Source organism: Pristis pectinata, chromosome 8 (genome assembly GCF_009764475.1).
Source record: "Pristis pectinata isolate sPriPec2 chromosome 8, sPriPec2.1.pri, whole genome shotgun sequence".
NCBI classification, from domain to species: Eukaryota; Metazoa; Chordata; class Chondrichthyes; order Rhinopristiformes; family Pristidae; genus Pristis; species Pristis pectinata.
In genome coordinates this window covers 7,395,570-7,413,179 of record NC_067412.1, presented here as the reverse complement: position 1 = coordinate 7,413,179, position 17,610 = coordinate 7,395,570, and the positions used below count along the sequence as shown (strand labels likewise).

General features: G+C 44.4%; 1 protein-coding gene across 4 annotated transcripts in view; it reads left to right on the top strand.

The window, feature by feature from the left end:
• The window catches only part of pkd1a (polycystic kidney disease 1a), a 239,949-nt gene that overhangs the window by 174,437 nt on the left and 47,902 nt on the right, over positions 1-17,610 (top strand). For all 4 annotated transcript variants that reach the window (XM_052020991.1, XM_052020990.1, XM_052020989.1 and 1 more), the window contains 5 exons: positions 1,783-1,909; positions 6,268-6,381; positions 10,112-10,152; positions 11,336-11,538; positions 16,985-17,093. In XM_052020991.1, the coding sequence (XP_051876951.1) occupies positions 1,783-1,909; positions 6,268-6,381; positions 10,112-10,152; positions 11,336-11,538; positions 16,985-17,093 (594 nt within the window). The remainder of the gene's footprint in view (positions 1-1,782; positions 1,910-6,267; positions 6,382-10,111; positions 10,153-11,335; positions 11,539-16,984; positions 17,094-17,610) is intronic.

Below are 17,610 nucleotides of genomic sequence, written 5' to 3'. Positions count from 1 at the left end.
AGTCTTTCCCCTTGCTGAGTTGAACCATGGATAGCAAGAGGTTTCAGACTAGGACAACACAGTGAAGTATACCAATCATCCTCACCCTGACTAATGAAGTAGAAGTCAAGTTGACCTCCTGAGAATTTCTAAAGGAAGTTTTTCATTTCCATAGCACCTTTCTCGCCCATGTTAGGATGTCCCAAGCACTTCACAGCCACCACTGTTGTTATGAAGGGTCATGGCTGCCAACTTGTGCATAGCAAGCTGCCACAAACAACAAAGTGCTAATAACCAAATGATCTGCTTTAGATTAATATTGGAAACATATTGACCAGGGTTTTCATTCCCAGCGTACCTGTAACTGCTCCAAAGAACTAAAATGTTGCCTTCCCATCATTTTTGGGTAGGTATCGTATCAGTCATAGAACATAGAAGAGTGCAGCACAGGAACAGGCCCTTTGGCCCACAATGTCTGTGCTGAGCATGATGCCAACTTGAACTGATCCCTTCTGCCTGCACGTGATCCATACCCCTCCACTCCCTGCATATCCATGTGCCTGTCTAGAAGCCTCTTGAATGCCTCTATCATATCTGCCTCCACCACCACCCCTGGCAGCACATTGCAGGCACTCACCACACTCTGTGTAAAAAAAAACTTGCCCTGCACATCCCCTTTAAACTTTCCCCCACTCTCACCTTAGTTGCCCATCCCTAGTTGCCCTTGAGAGCTGCCTTCTTGAACTGCTGTGATCCTTGAGGTATGGGTACACCCACAATGCTTTTGGGGTTGTGACGGGGAGTTCCAGGATTTTGACCCAGCGACGGAGAAGGAACAGTGATACATTTCCAAGTCAGGATGGTGAGTGGCTTGGAGGGCAACTTCAAGGTGGTGGTGTTCCCCGTGCTTTTGCTGCTCTCGTCCTTCTAGCTGGTAGGGGTCATGGGTTTGGAAAGTGCTGTCTAAGGAGTCTTGGTGAGTTGCTGCATCCTGTAGATGATACAACTGCTGCCACTGTGCATTATGGTGGAGTGAGTGAACAGTTGGGGATGGGGTGCCCATCAAGCAGGCTGCTATGTCCTGTATGACGTCGAGCTTCCTAAGTGTTGTCAAAGCTGCACTTACACCATATTAGTTCGATACTCTTGCTTCATAAAGATCTTTAGCTTACTAGCTTTCACTCTCCAAGTTAGCACAGGCCTTTAGCAGAGGTATTTCCTGATTTCCACTTTGGTTTGAATGAACTCCTGCTTTTTGATTTCACTCCTAAATGGCTTTCTCCCTGGAAGGATCTTATAAGAAAATAAGACCATAAAGTATGAGCAGGAGTTGGCAATTTGACCTCTCACGCCTGGTCTGCCATTCAATAAGATCACGGCTGATCTCTTACCTCAGCAACACTCTCCTGGACTAATTCTATATATAAGTTCTCTTAATATCTAAAAATCTATTGACAGCAGAAGCAACAGCCCTTTTAAACCAGAAATCAGGACCTCACCGAGATCACAAACAGGTCCCAATACCTAAAGTACATCACATCTACCTTCAACCACAGTCCCTGATTAAGTGCTAACTGGTCTCATTCTCCCTCTGATTCCTGCCCCACATTCGACTGGACTCAAACCATTAAAACCAGAGCTGTGTGCAGGAAGTTAAATCTGAATGTTTTCACAAGGGCGTGCAGAAGCATCCTGAATATTTTGGGGAGGGTGGGAAGAGACAGGAGTCACGAGTACTGCATCATAACGTTCTGTATCCGATTGTCATGCACGAATGTAACTTTTCCTTCTAACTTTTCTTAGTGACCTTCCGATCTCAGCGCTGGTCCCTCTGAGTGGAGAGAGTGTGGCAGCTGGCATTGTCTCCAGTATTATCATCTACCCGATCTATCTAATCCTCATTCTGCTCTTCCGCAAGTCTCGGAGCAGGGTAAGCTCAAGCATCCCACATCTGGAATGAAATCCTTTCCCTGTGTGGAATGAATATTTATCTCTTTCTTTCCAAGTTGTTTAGAATTCTCAAACCAACTTTTCTGGACTCCTAGTAAATTTGATTCTCTTCACGAAGTCAGAGAGGAAGAGAGACACAGCAAGGAAACAGGCCCTTCGGCCCACTAAGTCCACAGTGATCATCAACCACCCATTTACACCAATCCTATGCTAATCCCATTTTATTATTCCCCCCACATTCCCATTAACTCCCCCCAGGTCCCACCATTCAGCTACGTACTAGGGGCAATTTACTGTGACCAATTGACCTGCCAACCCGTACGTCTTTGGGAGGAAACCAGAGCATCCGGAGGAAACCCACACGGTCACGGGGAGACCATGCAAACACCACACCGACAGAGCAGGAGGTCAGGATTGAACCTGGGTCTCCCGTGCTGTGAGGCAGCATCTCTACGAACTGCACCAGTCTGCTGCCCGAGATGGCAGGCTGCTGAATGGCTGGGGATGTGGGAAGATGGGATTAAGTGGAGGTCACTCAGCAGCTCAAGCCCTAAAACTGTGACTGACATGTAGCCTATCAGAACAGGTATAGATTCAGACAATCAAACACTCCAGAGGACACGTCATCACATTATCTGTACCAGGCTATAAGCTAGGTTCGGTTTATTAGTTTATTATTATTGTCACGTGTGCTGAGATACAGTGAAAATATTTTGTTTGCGTGCCATCCAGACAGATCATGTCCTGAATAAATACACTGAGGTACTAAAAAGAAAAACAGAATGCAGAATATAGTGTTGCAGTTACAGAGAAAGTGCAGTGCAGGTAGACAATAAGGAGTAAGGGCCGTGACGAGGTTGATTGAGAGATCAAGACTTCATCTTCATTGTATGAGAGGATGTCTTGGTACAGTTGAAATGTATTTTTAATTAAAATTAAAAATGATTAATAAGAGAGTATAACTCTAAAAAATAGTTATTCAGTATATTTTATTTATGAATAAAAATAAATTCACGTAAAACCACATTTAACTGTATTTTTGTTAAAACTATTAACATTAAGTATGAAGCTGCTACAAGTGAGGGCTAGCAACTGTGCATGCATGTACTTGTGCATATGATAATAAACTCGACTTTGACCTTGATTTTGTGAAAATAAGAAACCCCTAAATGAAGTTTGGTGACCCCATTCAAATGACAGATTTATTATAACTGACTTATATGATGTGGAATTTATTGTTTTGTGGCAGCAGTACAGTGCAAGGACGTAAAATTACTATAAAATACAAAAATAAATAAATCGTGCAAAAATAAGGAATGTCGCGGTAATGTTCATGGGTTCATGGGCCATTCAGAAATCTGAAGAAGCTGTTTCTGAATCGTTGAGTGTGGGTTTTCAGGCTCCTGTACCTCCTCCCTGATGGTAGTAATGAGAAGAGGGCATGTCCCGGATAATAAGGATCCTCAGTGATGGTCGCTGCCCTCTTGAGGCACTGCTTCTTGTTGATGTCCTCGATGGTGGGGAGGGTTGTGCCCGCGATGGAGCTGGCTGAGTCTACGACCCTCTGCAGCCTCTTGCAGTCCTGCACATTGGAGCCTCCATACCAGGCGGTGATGCAACCAGTCAGAATGCTCTCCACTGTACGTCTGTAGAAATCTGTAAGTTAGTGTTCATCTTGTGGCTCATTAGATTAGGTTCATAACATTTAAATGAAGAACCTTTGGGACATTCTTAAAAAATGGTATGTAAATATAGGCTGTTATTAGTATAGAATGATTGAAAGGTAGAGCTCTCCAATTAATTCCACACCCCTGCTCTTTTTCCATAGCCCTGTAAATATTTCCTCTTCAAGTATTTATCCAATTCTTTATTGAATCTGGTTCCAACGCCCTCTCTGGCAATGTGTTCCAAAGATAACAACGCCCTGAATAAAAATTAATATTTCCCCATATCACCTCTGATGCTTTTGCCAATCGCTTTAAGTCTGTGTCTTCCTGTTACTGACCCTTTATAGTCTACAGAGTGACCTGTCAGCTTGTGACAGTGTCTTAGCTTAATGAAACTGAATTCAGCAAAGAGGAATAGATCCTCGGTGACTGTAGTCCCCTCCCTGAATAATTAAAACCGACTCCTTTTCTTTTAGAAAGAACTTTCTTTTGCTCAGCAGTCACTGGGAGAATGTGGAACACAGAAATATAGAGAAAAATGAAGAAACACTGGCATTAGCACTGTAACAAAGTAAAGAATGAACTTTATTATTGAGTACCTACATAGTGTCTGTTGCTGCATCAATAAAATGTGACGGAAAACTGAAAAGATAAAGAGACGCAGTGTTTTCTTTCTTGGCCAGCTGATTGGCGCTGCAGGTGCTGTCTGTGTGGAGTTTGCACGTTCTCCCTGTGACTGTGCGTGTTTCCCCAAGGTGCTCCAGTTTTCTCCCACGCCACAAAGATGCACAGGTTCTTGGGTTAATTGGTTGCCTTCAATATGTTTGGACGAAGCACAGGTGGTGATGAGTCAATGTACAGCAGCAGGATAGGACGCCTGGCTGAGTGGGCCCGTAACAACAATCTCGTGCTCAAAGAGCTGATTGTTGACTTCAGAAAGGGGAAGGAGGGTGAACGTGCACCAGTCTACGTTGGGGGATTGGCAGTGGAGAGAGTCAGCAGCTTTAAACTCCTGGGCATTAACATATCAGATGACCTGTCCTGGGCCAAGCACATAGATGCAATCGCAAGGAAGGCGTGCCAGCGTCTTTACTTTCTTAGAAGGTTAAGGAGGTACAGCATGTCACTGAACACTGACAAACTTCTACAGATGTACTGTTGAAAGTATCCTGACTGGTTGCATCATGGTGTTGGTACGGCAATTTGAATGCACAGGAATGTAAGAAGCTGCAGGGAGTCGTGGACTCAGCCCAATATATCACAGACACATCCCTTCCCACCATCGGTAGTATCTACAGGAGGCGCTGCCTCAAGAGGGCAACATCCATCATCAAAGATCCCCACCATCCGGGCCATGCCATCTTCTTGCAGCTACCATTGGGCAGGAGGTACAGAACCCTCCTGCTCCTGTAGGAGATGCAGAAGTCCCACAGTGCCAGGTTCAAGAACAGCTACTTTCCTTCAACCATTCGGTTCTTTAACCAACAGACACAACCCTAATCACTACCTCAGTATAGCAACGCTATGGCCACTTTGATCACTTTGCACTACAATGGACTTTGTTCTTTTTGTTCTAATTGTGTTCTTCCTTGTAAAAATGTGTATAATTTATGTTTAATTTATGTTTTTCTTGTGAATGCTGCTTATCTGATGCTATGTGCCTGTGATGCTGTTGCAAGTAAGTTTTCCATTGCACCTATGCACACATGTACTTGTGCATATGACACTAAACTCGACTTTACTTTGAAGTGCAGGCGGCTGGTGGGACAATTCGGCGGGAGGGAGTTGCTAACGAAAGAATAGGTTTCAGGGAAATAAGTAGGGAATGGAATTGCTCTGAGAGCCAGCGTAGACTTGATGGGCCAAGTGGCCTCCTACAAGAAAAGGATGTTGAGGGAGTGAATAATCGGAGGGTTTTACACTGCTTAGAAGTCTTGATAGAGAGAATACAGAGACAATGTTTCTGCTTATGGGGGAGAAAATAACTTAGAGGTGTCAGCATGAGATAGTCACTAGGAAATCCATTTGACAATCTTGAAGACTCTTTAATCTTCTTTAGCCAAAGGGTGGTGAGAATGTGGAACAGGCTCTCATGGGGAGTGGTTGAGATGGGAAGTCTGGGTGTATTTAAAGGAGGCTAGAGGAGCCCATAAGGGAGGAGAGAATAGAGGGTTATGTTGATAGATTAAGCCAAGAAAAGATAGGAGGAGGATTGAGTGGAGCATATACACTAGCATGCAGTGGCTGGGCCGAATCATAAACTTTTAAACATCAAAGTACTTTTACGCTAAAAAGATAATTGCTATGATGATAACTAACTCCAAAGACTTACCTTCATCATCTTCATTATCTTTGTTACTTTGCCCAATAGTATGGAATCTTCAATACAAAACTGAACCTTTAATCCCACTGTGAGTGATTCCAGCAAAAAGGCTTAGAAGTGATCAAGACCTGTCTAGTTTTGTTGACATTCAATTGGATTGTTTCAGCTGTACTGCAGCACAGAAGAATGTTGCTGTACCTTCAATCCCTGCTCCCTAACACATTCCAAAATTAGCAAGCATTTATTGGACAAAAGGCCTCAAGTGGAGGCAGTTTCGGGATCAAGGTTCAGAAAAACACTGAAGCAATTCTAGATTCTACAGACTTTCTCCATTTGTCGTTACCGCAGGCAGCAATGAGTGACTCGGGTCCGCATGAATCGAATGTGTTGGAAATCGACGATTATGTTGATCCCTCAATAGCTGGCAGTTCCTTCCTGACCTTCGCAGACAACCTGGAGGAGGTGAGTGGGGGGGGGGGGGGGGGGTGGGGGGGGTGTCAGAGTGCTCTGCAATGGATGCCCACTGTCCTGGGGAGGGGGGGGGTTAATCAGACAGTGCCAGTCCCTCTAGACCGTGCTCTCGTCCAACACCTTGGCAACTGCTCTGCCCAGGACCGCAAGAAACTGCAGAGTTGTGGACAGAAACCAGCCTCCCCTCCTTGGACCCTGTCTTTACCTCTCATTGTCTTGGTGAAGCAGCCAGCATAATCAAAGACCCCACCCACCTGGGACATTCTCTCTTCTCTCCTCTTCCATCGGGTAGAAGATACAGGAGCCTGAGGGCACGTACCACCAGACTTAAGGACAGCTTCTTCTCCACTGTGATAAGACTATTGAACGGTTCCCTTATACAATGAGATGGACTATGACAATCTACCTTGTTGTGACCTTGCATCTTATTGCACTGCACTTTCTCTGTAGCTGTGACACTTTACTCTGTACTGTTGTTGTTTTTACTTGTACTACCTCAATGCACTCTGTACTAACTCAATGTAACTGCACTGTGTAATGAATTGACCTGTACGATCAGTTTGTAAGACAAGCTTTTCACTGTACCTCGGTACAAGTGACAATAATAAACCAATACCAATACAAGCCATGCCTGCCCCTTCCCCCACACCTAGACTGCCACTCGAGAGGACTCAGGCTTTTTTTTGGAAGTAAAACCCAAGTCTTCTCTGTGAAACATTCAAATCCCAAAGGCTCAAACTTTGGAGCCTTTACCTCTAAAGAAGGCACTGACTGCATTGAAATGGGAGAGAGTGGAGGAGACCATTCAGCCCAAGAGGCTGCCCTGCTATTCATTGACATTGTAACTAATTTGTGTTTTAAGGGTGGTCCTTAAAACCCCACCTAACAACATGTCTACTTCCCTCTGTGTGAAGCTGCTTCTCCTGATGCCACCCATGAATAGCCTGGCTCTACTTTTAAGTATACAGTATATCCTCTTCTTCTAGACTTAACCCACAAAAGGGAATAGTTTTTCTCCCCGAATAAATCCCCTAATCACTGCTTCATTTAGATATCCCCTCTTAACCTATTGTACCGAAGGAAGTACAAGTTAATCAGTGCAGCCTCTCTTTGAAAATCAACTATTTTCATTTCATGAAATACTTCATGGCAAAGACTTTCATAAACTTGCTCTGACAAATCAGACATTTATCAATGTAACACTTAGAATAACCCACATTATGAATTACTGATGGATGTATAGAAATTGCTCTCCAAAATGAAACCTTAATTCCAGGTATCAATTTTTTTTACAATATAATCAAGAAATGATGAACTTTAATCACACTTTGTGTTTGTACAAAACATTAATCAAAGGTTTGCCCTATCCATGGAGACAGTTGCCTGGAAATTCACAGTCAGTGACTTTGCTGTTGTTCTGTAACTCAGTCCCATCGCACGCAATGGGTTGAGTTTCAGAAGCAGAGTGTAACTTGCTGCCCCTGTGATTAGCACAACTGACTGCAGGTAAAGTTCTCGGCAAGTGGGCCTTGGATGGGGGAAGTGAGAGGGATGGGTGGGAGGGGAGGAAAGGGAGGAGGGGTAGATGATCATGAATGCAGGTCCCACTCCAGGGACTTGAGCACCAAAATCAAGGCTGGTGCTCCAGCGCAGCGCGGAGGGAGAGCCGCACTATCAGCGAAACTTATCGATTGGATGCATTCTCTCAGGTGGGCATAAAGATCCTATGGCACTGTTTTGAAGGAGGGCAGGAGAGTTCTCTTTGGTAAGCTGGCCAATAGTTATCACTGAAGCATCCATCATGATTGAGTAAGATAAGATTTCTTTATTAGTCACATGTACATCAAAGCACACAATGAAATGCATTTTTGCGTAGAGTGTTCTGGGGGCAGCCTGCAAGTGTCGCCGCGCTTCCGGCACCAACATAACATGCCCACAGTAAGACAGTAAGGTGCAAGAGGTGGGAGGGACGGGTTAGATAGATCTTAGAGCAGGATAAAATGTCGGCACAACATTGTGAGCCGAAGGGCCTGTACTGTGCTGTAGTGTTTTATGTTCTATGTTAAGATCATAACAAGGTAGATTGTGAAGTCAAGTATTGTATAAGGGAACCGTTCAATATCTTATCACAATGGGATAGAAGCTGTCCTTGAGCCTGGTGGTACGTGCCCTCAGGCTCCTGTATCTTCTGCCTGATGGGAGAGGAGAGAAGAGAGAATGACCCGGGTGGGTGGGGTCTTTGATTATGCTGGCTGCTTCGCCAAGGCAGCAAGATGGAATCCATGGAGGGGAGGCTGGTTTCTGTGACATGCTGAGCCGTGTCCACAACTCTCTGCAGTTTCTTGCGGTCCTGGGCAGAGCAGTTGCCATACCAAGCCGTGATGCATCCAGATAGGATACTTTCTATGGTGCATCTATGGGAATGGTAGCATGTTGGGTAACTTAGAGGGCTAGCAACCAGAGTTTTGGACCTGATTCTACTGCATTGTTGTAAAAGCTCACCTGGTTCTCTAATGTCCTACAGGGAAGGAAATCTGGCTAGCATCCATACGCAATTCTGGTCAGAAGTCAATGTGATTGACTCTTAACTGCATCCTCAGTTTGGACATAATTCGGGGTGAATTTTGGCATTACCAACAACGTCCTCAGCCTGTGAACAAACAACTAAATTGTGGTCATCTATTGTTCGTGAGCAACACAAAAGTCCTCAAGCAATCTGCCGCTGTATAAAACTTTGGTTAGGCCACATTTGGAGTATTGTGTGCAGCTCTGGTTGCCCCATTACAGGAAGAATGTAGAGGCTTTGGAGAGGGTGCAGAAAGGGTTTACCAGGATGCTGCCTGGATTAGAGGGTATAAGCTGTGAGGAGAGGTTGGACAAACTTGGGTTGTTTTCTCTGGAGCGTCAGAGGCTGAGAGACCTGATAGAAGTTTATAAAATTATGAGAGGCATAGATAGGGTAGACAGTCAGAACCTTTTTCTCAGGGTAGAAACGTCAAGTACTGAGGACACGCATTTAAGGTGAGAAGGGGAAAGGGGAAAGGCTAAAGGAGATGTGTGGGACAGGTTTTCTACATAGAATGTGGTAGGTGCCTGGAGAGGGCATTTTGACAGTGGCATTTAAGAGGTTGTTAGATAGTCACATGAACATGCAAGGAATGGAGGGATATTGGCAGAAAAGATTTAGTCTAATTCGGCATTGTGTTGGGCACAGGCTTGTGGGCCAAAGGGTCTGTTGATGTGCTGTACTGGTCTATGTTCTATGTACGTTCATTTATTGTTTGTGATTTGGAAGTCCTCAAGCAATCTAGTTTGCTTTTCTGGAGTCCTGATGAAGGGTCTCGGCCCAAGATGTCGATTGTTCATTTCCCTCCATAGATGCTGCCTGACCTGCTGAGTTCCTCCAGCATTTTGTGTGCTTTGCTCCAGATTTCCAGCATCTGCAGTCTCTCTTGTACCTCTAGTTTGCTATCTCAGTGGTCTTATAGTGGAGATACGTTGGCATCACTCTCTGTTTGCAGAGCATCTCACATTACCTGGTGTTAATGAGGGAGAAGCCTGCCACACATTTTGTGTTGCTACACGCCTGACCCAACACTGAGACCTGCCTCTTCCTCTCTACCCATGGGACAGCCTGTCCCTTCCACTCAAAGGCCTTTCTCAACAGAGATTTTCAAAAAATATATAATTTTAAGAGATTCAATTTCTCTTCTCTTTGTAGGATTACAAAGAGAAGCTAAAGACTGACGTAAATGCAAAGAGGTGAGTATGTGACAACTGTTTGCTTCTGAATATTACCTTTAACTTTTTGTTTAGGAACATAGGAACTGAATGAAGCCAATTAGCCTCTTGAGTCTGTCCATCAGTCAGTGAGATTGTGGCTAATCTGTGAGCTAACCCCACAGACCGGCCATTTCCCAAGTGCCTTCAAATCTTTGGTGAGCAAAGATCTATCAATCATTAATTTATAATCAAAGGTTGACTGAGCATCATATGTCGTTTCAAATTTCTCCCTCCCTCTGTGTGTAGAAGTTTCTCAGAACTTCCCTACTGGAAAGCCTGGTGTTTTGATGCAGTTGGGTTAGGGGTGATGTTGGCAGAGGTCAGTGGGAGAGTCCTTTCCCTTATAGACCACATCATTGAGTACAGGAGCTGGGAGGTCATCCTGTGTGTTCAAACCATTAGTTAGACCGCAGCTAGAATGTTGGATACAGCCCTGCTCGCCACACTACAGAAAGGATGTAATTGCACTAGAGAGACTTATAAAGATCTTTCCAGGGTTGGAGAACTTTAGCAGTGAGGAATAATTGGCCATGCTGCCTTGTTTCCTTTGGAATAGGGTAAAATGATGGGAGGTCTAGATAGAGGGGATAGGAAAGACCTGTGACAAAGGGGTCAATGACAAGGATTCAAGGGTTGGAGGTGAGTTGATTTTGCCCCAGTGGTGATGAGATGTACCATAACCTACAGACCAGGAGCTGGGAAGTGGGAGTAGACTGGATGGCTCTTTCTCAGCTGGTCTGCAGACAAAGGACCAAATGGTCACATCCTGTGCTGTAAAAATAGTAGAAATCATGAGTTTTTGGATAGGAAAGATTTAGAGGGATATGGGCCAAACATAGACAAATGGGACTAGCTCAGGTAGGCAACTTGGTCAGCATGGATGAGTTGGGCTAAAGTTTCCCTGCTGTATAACTCTATGTGCAGAAAGATGTAGCAATGAGATTTTTCTGGATGGAGGAATGGGCCACTTCTGCTTGGAGTGAGGTTATTGATAAAGGCACCACAATAACACAAATTGTGCCCTGCTCCTATTATTAACAGCAGGAATATTTTAACATAAATAGAAGCCACAAGTTGTGAGAACAGAGTATAATTCTACGGGTAAGGTTTATGTTGACGTGGCTTTGTAATGTAGTGCCTGTACCCACACATCTGTCCACAGCCTGCCTAACTGGCCTGCTTATAACAGCGTGATGAATTGGCCGGACTTGCTGAGTGATCAGTCCATTATAGGGAGCAACATTCCGAAGCTAAGGAGAGGCCGAGGAACCCGTCACCTTGGAATCGAGACACAGCTGAGTTCAGATGACGAGCCGCTCTCCCTTGGCTACGAGCAAGCCCGGGCCAAAGCCCTCTCTGCTTCAGGTAAACCTACTGTATAAACTTTCCAAGGCCTTCCATGAATGGGGAACTGATAATTCATTGAAGCCCTAAAAGGAAGCAGAGCAGAACTGCCTTCCCACAGGGCCTTTCACAAATGCAGAACATCCCAAAGCACTTGAACCCAATGCCTTTTGAAGCCAGCATCACTGTAGTAATATAGGAAACATGACAGCCAATTTGCGCACAGCAAGCTCCCACCAACAGTAGTGTGATTGACCAGATACTGAGTACGGTGGCCTCTTGGGTGAGTTACAGGACTAGCAGCCAGAATTCTGGACCATTGATCCATAGACGTGTTTGAATCTCATTGTGTTAACTGGGAACTTAAATGCAGATAATTAAATAAATCTGGAATTGAGCTCAAAGATCCTTCAGGATGTCCTGAATCATTGTGTTTTTCATCTAGATTCCAGCAGCTGCAGTCCTTTGTTTGACTAGTCTCAGTAACTACTGGATTGTTGTAAAACAATAAACCATCTGGTTCACTAATTCTCTTCAGGAAAGGAAATCTCCCAGTCTGGTCTATATGTGACTCCAGACCCATTAATGTGACTGACTCTTAACTGCCTCCTAATCTCAGAGGAGGTCAGGGGTAGACGATAAATGCAAGCATTGCCAATGATATTACATGCCATGAATGAAGATATATAAGCAATAACTTCTCTGAACTCTTAAGACATATCTTAGGACACTCTCATTTGACATGTCCCCGATGACCCTTGCCAATTTTTGGATAGGCACCACAGAAGGCATCCTATCTGGCTGCATCACAGTTTGGAATGGCAACTGCTCTGCCCGAGACTGCAAGAAACTGCAGAGAGTTGTGGACACAGCCCAGCTAATCATAGAAACCAGCCTCCCCTCCATTGTCTCTGTCTACACTTCCCACTGCCTTAGGAAAGCAGCCAATGTAATCAAGGACCCCTCCCAGCCCGGTCATTCTCTCTTCTCCCCTCTCCCATCGGACACTTTACTCTGCATTCTGTTACTGTTTTCCCTTGTGCTACCTCAATGCACTGTTGTAATGAAATGCTTTGCATGCTATTCATACAGATCAAAGTTTTTCACTGTACCTTGGTACATGTGACAATAATAAATCGATTTGCCAATTTACCAAACCAACCTCCCCCCCCCTCCACCCCACCCATTGATTCCGTCTACACTTCCGGCTGCCTTGGGAAAGCAAACAACATAATCAAGGACCCCTCCCACCTGGGACATTCTCCCTTCTCGCCTCTCCCATTGGGCAGAAGACACGAAAGTCTGAAAGCACATACCACCAGGCTCAAGGACACTTCTATCCCACTGTTATCAGACTCTTGAACAGACCTCACATATGCTAAAGACGAACTCCTGATCTCCCAATCTACCTTGTTGTGGCCCTTGCACTTTATTTGTCTACCTGCATGCAGTTTCTCTGTAACTGCTACACCATATTCTGCATTCTGTTTTCTTTTTTCTACCTTAGTGTACTTATGTATGGCATGATCTATCTGGATGGCTTGCAAACAGAAGCTTTTTACTGTATCTTGGTACATGTGACAATAATAAACCAAGACCAACCGACCAACCAATACCAGTTTGGAGCACAATAGACTCCAAATATCTGGATAGGGTTACAGACTGTTTATAATTCAACAAATTCTGATCAGCATATCAGCAATCTCACAAGCCTGTATTTAAAAGAAAAACTTGCAAGAAAGCACATTGCTTTTAAATTAAAGAAAATCTTTAACCAGCTCATTTCAGTCAAAAGAATCCAGCAAGATTATGTCATACGATGCTCCTGTGATCTGTGATCCTTCTACTGAAATTGGGCTGTGCCCCTGATTTCCTGACTGTCTCGTCTCATGTGTACCCTCCTTATCAGGAGCACCAACCATCGAATCCTCCCAAAATCTCCCTCATTTTTAGCTCACCAGCGCCTCTGCTTCCTCAGGAGGCTAAAGAAATTTGGCATGTCTCCGTCAACCCTCACCAATTTTTATCAATGCACCACAGAAGGCATCCTATCCGGATGCATTACGGCTTGGTTTAGGAACTGCTCTGCCCGGGACCACAAGAAACTGCAGAGAGTTGTGGACACAGCTCAGCACATCAAGGAAACCAGCCTCCCCTCCATGGACTTTTTCCTATACTTCTCGCTGCCTCGGTAAAGCAGCCAGCATAATCAAAGACCCCTCCCACACCAGACGTCCTCTCTTCTCCCCCCTCCCTTCAGGCAGAATATACAAAAGCCTGAAAGCACGTACCACCAGGCTCAAGGACAGCTTCTATCCCGCTGTTATAACACTATTGAACAATAAGATGGACTCTTGACCTCAGGGTCTACCCTGTTCTGACCTTGCACCTTATTGTCTACCGGCATTGCACTTTTTCTGTAACTAAATGATAGAAGAATGGAGGACGATGTGGGAGGGAAGGGTTAGATAGATCTTAGAGCAGGATAAAATGTCGACACAACATTGTGGGCCGAAGGGCCTGTATTGTGCTGTAATGTTCTATATTCTGTTAAACTTTATTCTGCATTCTGATATTGTTTTACCTTGTACTAACCTCAATGCTCTGTGTAACGGATTGATCTGTACCTCAGTACACGTGACAATAATAAACCAATTCCGATTCCAATGAAGGATATTTACTGTACAATTTTCCGATGGTGATGGAATAATATTTCCATTGATTTAAATGTTCAGAATAGTTGCAGCATGTAATTTGTGGAGGAAGTTGGAGCTCTCTATTCTACGGAGCACAATAGTTAAATTGGTAGCACAATAGTTAAATTCCAGAACTTAGGACATTAGGGAACAGGAACAGGCCCTTCGGCCCATGATGTTGTACTGAACTAATTAAGCTAATGACACCTAATGCCTCTGCCTGCACGTGGTCCACATCCCTCCATTCTCTGCACATTCATGTGCCTATCTAAGAGCCTCTTAAACACCTTTATCATATCTGCCTCCACCACCAACCCTGGCAGCACATTCCAGGCACCCACCACTCACTGTGTAAAAACAAACTGCCCTGCACATCTCCTTTGAACTTTCCCCCTCTCACCTTAAATGCATGCCCTCTAGTATTAGACATTTCGACCCTGGGAAAAAGATACTCTCTATCCTATCTACGCCTCTCATAATTTTATAAACTTCTATCAGATCTCCCCTCGGCCTGTGTTGCTCCAGAGAATACAAGAAGCCCAGACTAATCAGGAGAATTGAGTTCAGATTCAACCCTGACACCTTAACCTCAATTTGAAGTGTGTGCTATATTGGTTACATAGGAGGTACAGCTCAGAAGCAGGCCATTCGGCCCACCCAGTCTGTTCTGGCATTTACACAACCCTTCAGCCTTTCCTCAGTTAAACCAATCAGTATGATCCTCTGTTCCCTTCTCCGTCTATAGGGTCAGAGGTGATTTCAATTTAAACATTTATTTCTTTGATTTTGTTTAACTGTTCGATTTTCTCGACCTTATAGTTCTCATTTGTGTTCTTGAAACAAGTAGTATAAAGTGATAAGCAAGTAACTCGTTTGGTAATGAGCTAGAACTGGTTAACTAAAGTCAACCACATTGGAAAATATGTGTCCAGGCAATATACTTGCTTCGTACAATGCGGAAGGAGGACATTCACCCCATCAGGTCGATGCTAGCTCTTAGCAGAGCAATCCCATCAGCCTCATGGCCTCTCTCATTTCTCTATAGCCTTGTAATTTATTGTGTCTCGTTTGGCCATCGACTGTCCGTCATAGAGTCATACAGCAGGGAAACAGGCCATTCGGCCCAAATGGTTCAGGATGACCAAGATCCCCATTTAAGCCAGTCCCATTTGCCAGCATTTGGCCCATATCCCTATAAACCTTTGCTATCCATGTACCTGTCCAAGTACCTTTTAAATGTTGTTAATGAACTTCCCTCAACCATTATGTCCAGCAGCTCATTCCATATACTGACCACCCTCTGGGTGAAAAAGTTGCCCCTCAGGTTCCAATTAAATCTCTCCCCTCTCACCTTAAACCTATGCCATCTAGTTCTTGATTCCCCAACCCTGGGAAAGAGACTGCATGCATTCACCCTATCTATGCCCCTCATGATTTTATACACCCCTATAAGATCATCCATCATTCTCCTACACTCCAATGAAAAAAGTCCCAGCCTGCTCAACCTCCCTCCATAACTCAGTCCCTCGGATCCCTCCAACGTCCTCGTAAATCTCCTCTGCACTCTTTCCAGCTTAATGGCATCTTTTGTGTAGCAGGGTGACCAAAACTGAACACAATATTCCACATGCGGCCTTGACAACATTTTGTACAACTGCAACGTAACATCCCAGCTTCTATATTGAGTATAGAATCCCCGACTGATGAAGGCCAGTGTGCCAAAAGCCTTCGTCACCACCCTGTCTACCTGCGATGCCACTTTCAGGGAACCACGTACTTGTACTCCTAGATCCCTCTGTTCAACAACAATCGTTTGATTCTTTTTTTGCTACTTTTACTGGTAATCTTACAGTAACCAGTTAACCTGCTACTGTGTCTTTGGGATGTGGGAGGAGAATGGATCCCTCGGTGGAAACCTTGTGGTCAGGAGAGAATGTGCACATCGATAGCACCAGAGGTCAGGATCAGACCTGGATCCTTGGAGCTGTGAGGCAGCAGCACTCACTACCACCTGAAGATGCAAGCTCCACAGGGATATAAATCTGTGGGTTCTGCTAAGACACAGACTGTCTTAAAACAGGGTGCACTGAGTGCTGTGTCTACAGACTGTGGTGAGGAAGGGGCTTTGTTGAAATAAGAGCAACAGCACAACTTTATATTTTAAAATTAAAATAAACTAAACTTAAATTAACACAGGCACAGCAGGGCAGGTGATGTGTTGTAGCTGGTGTATGTGAGAGTCTCTAACCATGGTGTGTGTTTGAGATTGTTGTGTTTAAAGCAATGGTTAGCTCAAATATGATACTAAATATCAAATATCAGCTGTAACCAAAAGCTCAAGAAAATGACAAGTCCTTGGGCTTGGGTGAGGTTGAGGTTGCAGTGAACGAAAATCGTAAAACTGCAGATGCTGAAAATCTGAAATAAAAACAGAAAAAGTTGGAAACACTCAGCAAGTTGGGCAGCATCTGTGAAGAGAGAAACAATTAACATTTCCAGTTAAAGACACTTCATCAGAGAATCTTTGACTTAAACTGTGAACTCTGTTTCTCTCTCCACAGATGCTGCCTGACCTGCTGGGTATTTCCAGCATTTTCTGGTTTTTATTTGAGATTGGCAGTGATCTGTCAGCTTTTAATTTTATCCCCAAGTGGATATCTACAAAGCATCAAGTTGTTTTGATAGGCTAGAAGACCTGAAGCAGTTGGAGTGGTAAGCCGTTTGCATGTTAAGTCTTCACCGACTAAAATCTGTTGCATTTTTCCCACCAGATGAGCACCTGATACAGCGAATGAGCTTTGCAGGGAATAATGAGGTGTCAACTTCACATGACAGTGGCCGGGTCTCTCTGGATGTCGAGAGTCACTTAATATCTAACCTGTGAGTATGTTCTGAAAGTCTACCCTGTCCCACTCCTCACCCAGTTAAGCTTTCCATGGCCAAGAGTCTCATTAAGGGTCTCTGGGGTTTGAGAGACGGAAATTTGTGTGGACAACTGAAATATTCTTTGATTAATGTCCAAAGGTTAGCAGACTTCAAGACCACTAGATTTTATTTATAAGGGTAACATTGCTCTTCATTACGAGGAAGAAACTTATTGTAGAATTGTTAGAGAACAGACAGAGGCAATTCAGCCCATTACCAGATGCGACTCAGGATAGGTCGGGGATTTGAGGCTAATGTCCCTGGACCTGTACTCGATGGAGTTCAGAAGGATGAAGGAAGATCTCATTGAGACCTACCGGATACTGAAAGGCCTGGATAGGATGGATGTAGAGAGGACGTTTCCATCAGTAGGACAGTCTCAGATCCGAGGGCACGGCCTCAGAATAAAGGGATTTTTTTAAAATCTGAGATGAGGAGGAATTTCTTCAGCTAGAGGGCGGTGAATCTATGG